Below are 9,495 nucleotides of genomic sequence, written 5' to 3'. Positions count from 1 at the left end.
ACGAAGTTCACAGCTTTTGGTTCTCCACAGTCTACCTCCATCACGCGTTTCATTTACTCACACGCTCATCCCCTTTCAGCCTCAAGTTCTTTCACTCTTCTTCGTTTTCCTCTTTGCTTTAAGCTTTTTAAGAACGCCATAATCGTTAAAATACAAAAGAAAAATAAACCAACATATAATATCCTCCATGGATGTTCTCAAAGCTTCTCCTACCATTGTTTATTCACCATACATTCCAACAACAACAAGAAACAAAACCCAGTTTTCTAAACCCATCTTTCACAATTTGAACTTACAATTACCATGTTTTACAAGAAATGGATCGAAATCCAGGTTGTTTACGACCTTATCATCGTCCCCAATATCAACAACGGAGTCTATTGAGCCACCTATGCCGGAAGTTGAGGCTGAGGTCGGTAAAGAGAGATTCGATTGGTACTCACAGTGGTATCCGGTGATGCCCGTATGTGATTTGGATAAGAGGGTGCCACATGGTAAGAAAGTATTAGGACTTGATCTAGTGGTGTGGTGGGATAAGAACGAGAATGAATGGAAAGTGTTCGATGATACTTGTCCTCATAGATTAGCTCCTCTATCTGAGGGAAGAATTGATCAATGGGGGAGGTTACAATGTGTGTACCATGGTTGGTGTTTTGGTGGCAATGGTGACTGCAAAATCATTCCCCAAGCTCCCTTAGATGGACCCCCGGTAACCCTTTTCTTTTAGTTCATATCATCATGTTTAATTATGTTCTGTTTTTGCTGTTCTAATGTTAGGATTATTTGGAACTTTCTGGGGTTTAATTCTCCTACTTGTATGATATATCTATACATGTAAGGACATAGGTATGGGTGTTTACTCTGACTCGGGTATGAGTATTGAATACATGTATATATTTGAAGATACGACTCGGGATCATATCTTCGTATTTGTGTGTTGGATTGAATGTCAGACACGACTATTTTAAGAAAAATGAATGTGTGGACATATAGTATTCTTCACTGATCTCCCAACTTCAATTAGTATAGTGTATATACGTACTGATCCTCTTTTAAAGTGTTGATATTATAATTGTTGAGGGGAGGTCACTAGCTCAAGTGGTACTATTCTTACCTACTAATGCCATATAAGGGCATGGTTTCAAACCCACCAAGACCAAATGCTCATATTTCCTTGGTGGGCAAGGTGTTCTCACTTTATGGACCCGTCTGCTCATAGACACCTTGAGCACAATACCTCAACCATTGAGGGGTTCGTCTGCTCATGATACTTTGAAAACTTCTCCTAATAAAGAGTCCGGCCTCCCCTCAACAGTAATCAGCAATTTCATGTAATGTGTGGCATTATTGGCAAAAAGGGTTCTCTTATTTTAACTTTGGTTTTCAAATTTGCAGGTCCATACATTCAAGAAAGCATGTGTGGCTGTTTATCCAAGTGTTGTGCAACATGATATTGTATGGGTTTGGCCAAATGCTGATCCTCAATACAAAGATATTATAACAAAGAAAAAGCCTCCTTACATTCCTGTATTAGATGATCCTTCATTTTCAAAGTTGATGGGAAACAGAGATATCCCTTATGGGTATGCAAATTATGCGAGTACTCTAAGAAAAATGAAGAGAGTAATGTAGTGGACGTATATCATCAATAGTTGCTGAAATTTGTTGAATAAACTAAGTTTGCATTTTCAGGTACGAGGTACTGGTTGAAAATCTTATGGATCCTGCTCATGTTCCATATGCACATTATGGTATAATGCGCACTCGGACCCCAACCGGTAAGAAGTTCTTGATGTATGTATTTTCGAGATATCGAATTCTTGCATCTAAAATTGCACATTTTGGTTCACAGTGAAGGTTGATAGAGAAGGGGGTAGACCACTTGATATGAAAGTTAAGAAGTTGGACATAAATGGTTTTCTTGGAAAGCAAGATTGGGGTAGTTCTAACTTTATTGCACCTTGCATCTTTCATGCTTTTGCTGATGTCGAAGTTGATCAAGAAAATGGATCTGCAACATCTGTAAAGGTTCTGCATTCACTTCACTATATATTGCTATTTATCAGCAGGTTGAACTGGTTGAACCGGTGGACTGTCAGGTCCAGTATATTATTTGTTTTCCGAGTGTTGTTTACCAATAAAGAAGTGTTTTTTTGCAGGCACCGCCACCGAATCGAAGACTTTCTTTGATTTTTATGTGTGTTCCGGTTAGTCCAGGTAATAGTAGATTGATTTGGACTTTCCCGAGAAACTTCGGTGTTTGGATTGACAAAATTGTTCCAAGATGGATATTTCACATTGGACAAAACTTGATTCTTGATTCCGATTTGTATCTTCTTCATGTTGAGGTGATTCCTATATCTCTGGCTCTTTGATGAGTTTCATTCAAAAAATCTATATTGCTTCGACTTTTCATTTGTTTATGGGTTAAAGTACCTGTATAGGGACTGAATCAAATTAGTCCCCTCTATTATTAAATGGATTAATTTAGTCCTTATAGTATTAAAAAGAATTAAATAAGTCCAAATTGTAATAGAGTTAACATTCACTATCTAAAAATGTATTGAAAGTTATTATTTTTCAATTGCAACTCAATTCTAAACAAAAGATTTTATGTACAAAACAGTAAAAACTTTAAAAATATTAACTTTTAAAACAGTAAATGTTAACTCTATTCTAATTTGGTCTTATTTGATTCTTTAATAGTAAAGGACTAAATTGATCTATTTAATAGTTGAAGGACTAATTTGATCAAATCCCTATAACAAAGAGGCCTCTTAGGTATATTCACTTTTTTTATGAGTACTCAGTATCTGACAATCATATTCCATGCTTATTTGGACAATCAACTTTTAAGGACCCTCTAAATATATGAAGAACTCATGTTTAACACATAGCCATATGCAATATTCTTGCCTGGTAAACCTCGTTTTGTTTTACACCTTATTTCTCCATGTAGGAGCGTAAAATAATGGAAATCGGGGCTACCAATTGGCAAAAAGCTTGTTTCGTGCCTACAAAGTCAGATGCCTTAGTGGTCGGTTTCCGAAGGTGGTTCAACAAGTATGCCGGCGGTGAGATTGATTGGAAAGGGAAGTATAGTGGAGCTCTTCCTCCGTCCCCTCCTAGAGAGCAACTAATGGACAGGTAAATTTAGTAACTTTGTCCTTATATTGCTCTGACTCTTCACTTTTCTCGAAATATGGGAGCTTGTATCCTAACATATGAACATACCTGTATCGAATATGTACGTGAATCCAACGCTCTGAACCCGGGTAACATACCTTATAACCTTTGTTCTTGTTTTGCAGGTATTGGAGTCATGTGGTGAATTGTAAGAGTTGTAATACTGCACATACAGGTCTCAAGGCACTCGAAGTAATACTACAAATCATGTCTGTTGTTTTGATTGGCATCGTTGCTGTAACAAAGCAAAACATGATATCAATGGTGGTTAAAACAACAATGGTATCAATGGCTATCGTTTGTTTTGCAGCTTCAAAATGGTTGGCTCATTTCATTTACAAGAATTTTCATTACCATGACTATAACCATGCTTTTGTGTAAGTTTATGTGAATATGACACCCTTTTCTTTGTATGTAAGGTTAAAAGCTAGTTGAACATCTTCTTTTTTTTTTTTTTTCCTATACCAACAATGATTAGAAATTAAATATACATATTTTATGTGTTTTCAACTCTACTTTTAAATGTTCTAGATTACATGCCATGAACAAGGTTTTAAAAAAAATCTAATTCTATTGGTTGAACTCATAACATCGAGTGGCTCTATAGTAAGGTGAACGAACCTTCATTATAGACTAACTTCGTTAAGAGTATATGTAACCTTACACCCATTAATTGTTTAACCATATTAAGACGTTGCATTACCCACCTATGAATAAGCATTCCCGCACCTGTGAGAAGACAAGACGTGACCTTTTTGCTAGTGAGGTCATGACACGTGAGATGTCATATATATATATGATTTATCATTGTACTGAAGAGACTATAAAAACAATACAAGAGAACATTGTGAGATGTCATATATACGACTTATCATTGCACTGAAGAGACTATAAAAACAATACAATAGAACATTTTTCCTACTTTCTTTCTCTTCCTTTTAACCACTCTCTCTTATCTTTTTATCCACCTGATACGATGACTTTTCATCTTACCACTAGGGATGCCGTCTAAATTTTATAAAATTTCAATTCAACCCATTTAAGTTTTAAAATTTTTTATTGACCTTATAATTAATGCTTAAAAATAGGGTAAATTTGTGTTCCACCCCCAAAGTTTTCCAGAGTTTCTTTTAACTTGATTTCTTTTATAGAATTATAAATTTTTATGATAAATTTAATAATATTTTTAGTTTAATTTGATAAACTAGTACAAAGTAGTATTTAAATATTAATTTGGTAAAATAGTTAATGCTTAAATAATTAAAATATTTAATACAAATTGAACATTTAACTTTTTTTTTGTTGTATAAGTTAATTTTAATTTTCACATGTTAATTTTGGTGATCAAGATTCTTCCGAATTTAAAAAAGTTATTATTTAAAGTAGTATAAGTTGAGCCTAATTTCAACACATTTATTTTATTGGTTCCTCCCTCGTAGAGTTGTTCATGGGTTGGTTCGGGTTAAGCCCTAATAAAATTTTAGGTCCAATTAATAGGCCCGGGCTCGGTTCGAAAAATTGACCTAAATTTTTGCCCAAACCCAACCTAGGTTATAGATGCTAAACTTGGGCCTGATCCTTTTCAGCCCATATTAAAGCCTATAATATTGATACAATAGGGAATGTATCGATACTTATTATGAGATATCGATACCTTCCCCAAGGTATTGATTCTCAAGCAGGGTGTCGATACTTTTGAAAAAGGTATCGATACTTTGTTAAGGGTATCCGAGCCAAGCCGGACTTAGGCCAAAAAAACTTACTCGAGATACGATCTGTTTAGAAAATGAACCTTCTTTTTTTGCCTAAATCTATTTTTTGATATATATTTTTATTCATACCATCCCATTTTTAGGGTTCACTTTCGAGACGGAGAAGTCTAGTGAATTGTAATCCTACAAAGTCATGTTGACTTTTGCAAAATGCAAACGTTCAAAGTCTTTGCTTTGGGAGTGTTCATTGATTACTATTTATTTCATTTTTAGCCTCACTAAGATCAGATCACATCACTCAGTTTCATTTCCTCACAGCCTCAAGTTCTTTCTTTCTCCTCTTTGCTTAAGCTTTGAAGAACCAATAGAGTGTTTTAAAAGACGAAGAAAATAAAAGAAGATATAGTCAGCCATGGATGTTCTTAGAGCTGCTTCTGCTATTGGTCCTTTACCATGCATTCTAACAACAGCAACAAGAAACAAAACCCAGTTTCCTAAATCCATCTTTCACAATTTAAACTTAAAATTACCAGCTCTTACAAGAAATGGATCGAAATCCAGGTTGGTTATGACCTTATCATCGACCCCATCATCAACAATGGAGTCCATCGAGCCACCTATGCCGGAACTTGAGGCTGACGGTCGCGAGAAAGAGAGATTGGATTGGTACTCACAGTGGTACCCGGTGATGCCAGTATGTGATTTGGATAAGAGGGTGCCACATGGTAAGAAGGTATTGGGACTTGATCTAGTTGTGTGGTGGGATAAGAATGAGAATGAATGGAAAGTGTTTGATGATACTTGTCCTCATAGATTAGCTCCTTTATCTGAGGGAAGAATTGATCAATGGGGGAGATTACAGTGTGTGTACCATGGTTGGTGCTTTAATGGCAATGGTGATTGCAAAATCATTCCTCAAGCTCCCTTAGATGGACCCCCGGTAACCCTTTTTTTTAGTTCATATCATCATGTTTAATTATGTTCTTTTTGCTGTTCTAATGTTAGGACTGTTACAAAGGTATGGATGATTATATTACTTGAAACTCGGGTGTGATGTTGGATACATGTATGTATCTGGCACAAGCATGCTGAGTATCCAGGAGCCATAGTCTTGAACTTGTGTGTCATATTTATAAGCATATTTATGTTGGACATATGATATTGGATCACCTGAGTTACTTTCTATAAAGCATATATATGCGTATATTTAGATCTGTTTATGGGTCAAGTTATCCACTCAATCTAAAGGTTCGTTCGAAATTTGGGGCCCGAGCAAAAGTATTAGGATAAAAAATAGGGTGAACTTAGGCTTGAATATTCAAGGAAATTTGTAATGTTTTATATTATATAATTTATAACACATAAAAATGTAATATTACTATAATGTAGAGATTAAAAATGTTAAGATGGTTACATATAAAATTATTAGATATAAATTAAAAATAATATAAAGGTATTTTTTAATTTTTTTTTAAAAACAATATGATTGAATTTAAAATGAACTTGGGTTAACTATTTACAAATATGAGTATTTTAAGTTCATATTTCAGGTTGGACTGGACCTTGACAAATATAAAATGTATTAATATCATACGTAGGTCAAGTCCGAACCCAACTCGACGCGGCCCATGAACATCTCTATGTATATAGATATATCTGATCCTCTTCTTACAATGTTGATAGTGTAACCATGGTTCATTTTGAGCAATGTCATGTGATGTATAGTGTGTGGCATTGTTGGCAAAAGGGGGTAACGTTGGTTTTCAAAATTGCAGGTCCATACATTCAAGAAAGCATGTGTGGCTGTTTATCCAAGTGTTGTGCAACATGATATTGTATGGGTTTGGCCAAATGCTGATCCTCAATACAAAGATATTATAACAAAGAAAAAGCCTCCTTACATTCCTGTATTAGATGATCCTTCATTTTCAAAGTGGATGGGAAACAGAGATCTTCCTTTCGGGTACTTCAAGAAAAATAAAGAGTTAAGAGTAATATAATTTATGGAAACTGAAATTTGTTCGAGAATCTAATTTTGTGGTTTCAGGTATGAGTTCTTGACTGAAAATCTTATGGATTTTGCTCATCTTCCATATGCACATTACGGAATCATCCGCACTCCGACCCCTAAGGGTAAGAAGTTCTTAATGTATTTTGAGATATGAAATTCACGTATAGGTAAAAAGATTTCTCTAGTCTCTCTCAAATTCGAAATTGAACAAGTTAGTCCCTTTGAAAAATAATAGAGCAATCATGGGTTAATGTATTTCGCCAATTATGTATAATTTTGATTGGTATAATAATAAATTTAGCCCTCATCGTTTACATATTTTCTTAATTTTGTCTTGATTTTAAAAAATTCAACTAATTTAGCCTCAATACTTACACATTTACAAATATATATATATATATATATATATATATATATGGGCTAAATTTGTTAAATCAATGATCGAATTGATAGAACGTGTAAATTATAAGAGCTAAATTTTTATTATACTAGTCAAATTTATGTAAAATTGACGAAAAACATTAATCTTGTGATTAATTATCCTTATTTGCTGACTTTCGAAATTGACAGAGATTAAATTGCTCCGATTTTTTTGAGAGGGATTGAATTGCTCAATATCAAAATCGAGAGGGTTTTTTTTACCATATCTAAAATTGTAATTTTTTGTTCACAGTGAAGGTTGATAGAGAAGGGGGTAGACCACTTGATATGAAAGTCAAGAAGTTGGATATAAATGGTTTTGTTGAACAAGAATGGGGCAATTCTAACTTTATTGCTCCTTGTATCATCCATACTTTTGCTGATGCTGAGGTTGATGAAGAAAATCACAGACTTATGTTGATTTTTATGTGTGTTCCAGTTAGTCCAGGTAATAGTAGATTGATTTGGATTTTCCCAAGAAAATTTGGCGTTTGGATTGACCAAATTGTTCCAAGATGGATGTTTCACATTGGAGTAAACTTGGTTCTTGATTCTGATTTGTATCTTCTTCATGTTGAGGTGATTCCTATATCTCTGGCTCTTTGATGCTTTGAATTTTTTATTTTTTTATTACTAAGTACTCGAATCTGTGAAGAGTACAGAGATCTATGGCATATGTTAACGAACTGGAAACTGTTTTTAATCATGTTTATGCAAGTTGACAACCTATTTCTCCTTGTAGGAGCGTAAGATAATGGAAATTGGGGCTACCAATTGGCAAAAAGCTTGTTTTTTGCCTACAAAGTCAGATGCTACGGTGGTTGGCTTCCGGAGGTGGTTCAACAAGTATGCCGGCGGTGAGATTGACTGGAAAGGGAAGTATAGTGGAGCTCTTCCTCCATCCCCTCCTAGAGAACAACTGATGGACAGGTAAATTTAATAACTTTCGACTCTTCATTTTTCTTCAAGTATACGAGTATATATCCAAACATTCCGAACATGAAAATTTGGATACTTATACCCATCGCTCTTCATTTCTTTTGGAGAACCTGTGCCCCATACACAGTCAGACATAAGTATAGGTGCAATATTCCTAACATATGAACTAGATGTAAAAAGAATGAGCATACATGTATTGAATATGTACATTAATCCCTACAATCTTGACTTCCATGTGCAAGCCACCATGAGTAACATAGTTTAACAAGAAGCATTTTTTTGGTGTGTAGGTATTGGAGTCATGTAGTGAATTGTAAGAGTTGTAATAGTGCATATGAAGGTCTCAAGGCACTCGAAGTAATGCTGCAAATCATGTCGGTTGTCTTGATTGGCATCATTGCTGTAACAAAGCAGAAGATTATGTCAATGGTGGCTAAAACAACAATGGTATCAATGGCTATCATTTGCTTTGCAGCTTCCAAATGGTTGGCTCATTTCATCTACAAGAACTTCCATTACCATGGTTATAACCATGCCTTTCATTGAAAGATTTTGTGTTATTTGATGAGAATATGACACCCTTTACTTTGTATGCAGGGTTAAATCTAGTTCAACACTTCTTTTTTTTTTTCCTATACCAAAATTTTATTAAAAAAGAGTTACAAAATCATTGAGCTGTTAAAATCATTATTGTATAGCCTTCTCAAATCGAATCGCTTGCACCAATCGAATGTTCTCTTTAAGTTGTTGGTGGTTTGAATTCTCCCGCACGCATTCTCTATAATTAATGTTACGCGCAATACAAACACCTGTCTCATGAGCTATTATAGGTTGTATCTCCACCAACCAAAGCTCCTCCCTTCATGAACTGTACATTGCTCTGAGTGAAGCTGGGGACAAAACCTCAACATGGAACAATTGTTAGGGGTTTGATCGATTGCTTGGTGGATGACACTTCGAATGAGTGTGAAAGTGAATGCCATTTATAACATCAATCCTTGCCCATCCATTCTCTTTTCCGTTGATGAAAAGGTAAGAAGATATTTATGTTTGATGTTTTGAACGTATTTCAAGTTATAAGTATTTATAAGCTCACTAAGGCCTTATATGGCTTGAAGCAAACCTTATGGGCTTAGTATGAAAGGCTTACAAAGTTTTTGCTAGAACAAGATTATGTAAAGGGTAATGTAAAAAAAAAAAAAATTGTTCATCAAGAAGCTGAAAAGA

At 34.8% G+C, this 9,495-nt stretch overlaps 1 protein-coding gene across 4 annotated transcripts; it reads left to right on the top strand.

Annotated features, from left to right (window-relative positions):
• LOC105790085 (protochlorophyllide-dependent translocon component 52, chloroplastic) lies at window positions 1-8,938 on the top strand. 4 transcript variants are annotated; one of them, XM_012617495.2, is made up of 7 exons: window positions 22-709; window positions 1,396-1,583; window positions 1,693-1,778; window positions 1,853-2,028; window positions 2,160-2,348; window positions 2,960-3,147; window positions 3,312-3,696. In XM_012617495.2, the coding sequence occupies exons 1-7, from the start codon at window positions 188-190 to the stop codon at window positions 3,565-3,567; spliced, it is 1,605 nt and encodes a 534-aa protein (XP_012472949.1). In that variant the 5' UTR covers window positions 22-187; the 3' UTR covers window positions 3,568-3,696. The 4 variants fall into 4 exon arrangements, with proteins under 4 accessions (XP_052491130.1, XP_012472949.1, XP_012472951.1 ...); XM_052635170.1 differs by lacking the exons at window positions 1,396-1,583; window positions 1,693-1,778; window positions 1,853-2,028; ... (1 more) ...; window positions 2,960-3,147; window positions 3,312-3,696 and adding exons at window positions 6,674-6,861; window positions 6,946-7,031; window positions 7,583-7,908; window positions 8,072-8,259; window positions 8,559-8,938 and having other exon boundaries at window positions 1-709; XM_012617497.2 differs by lacking the exons at window positions 22-709; window positions 1,396-1,583; window positions 1,693-1,778; ... (2 more) ...; window positions 2,960-3,147; window positions 3,312-3,696 and adding exons at window positions 5,158-5,838; window positions 6,674-6,861; window positions 6,946-7,031; ... (1 more) ...; window positions 8,072-8,259; window positions 8,559-8,938.
• Window positions 8,939-9,495: the final 557 nt, after the last annotated feature.

The sequence above is a fragment of the Gossypium raimondii genome, chromosome 8 (assembly GCF_025698545.1).
Source record: "Gossypium raimondii isolate GPD5lz chromosome 8, ASM2569854v1, whole genome shotgun sequence".
In the NCBI taxonomy this organism is placed as follows: domain Eukaryota; kingdom Viridiplantae; phylum Streptophyta; class Magnoliopsida; order Malvales; family Malvaceae; genus Gossypium; species Gossypium raimondii.
This window is presented reverse-complemented; position numbering and strand designations above follow the sequence as displayed.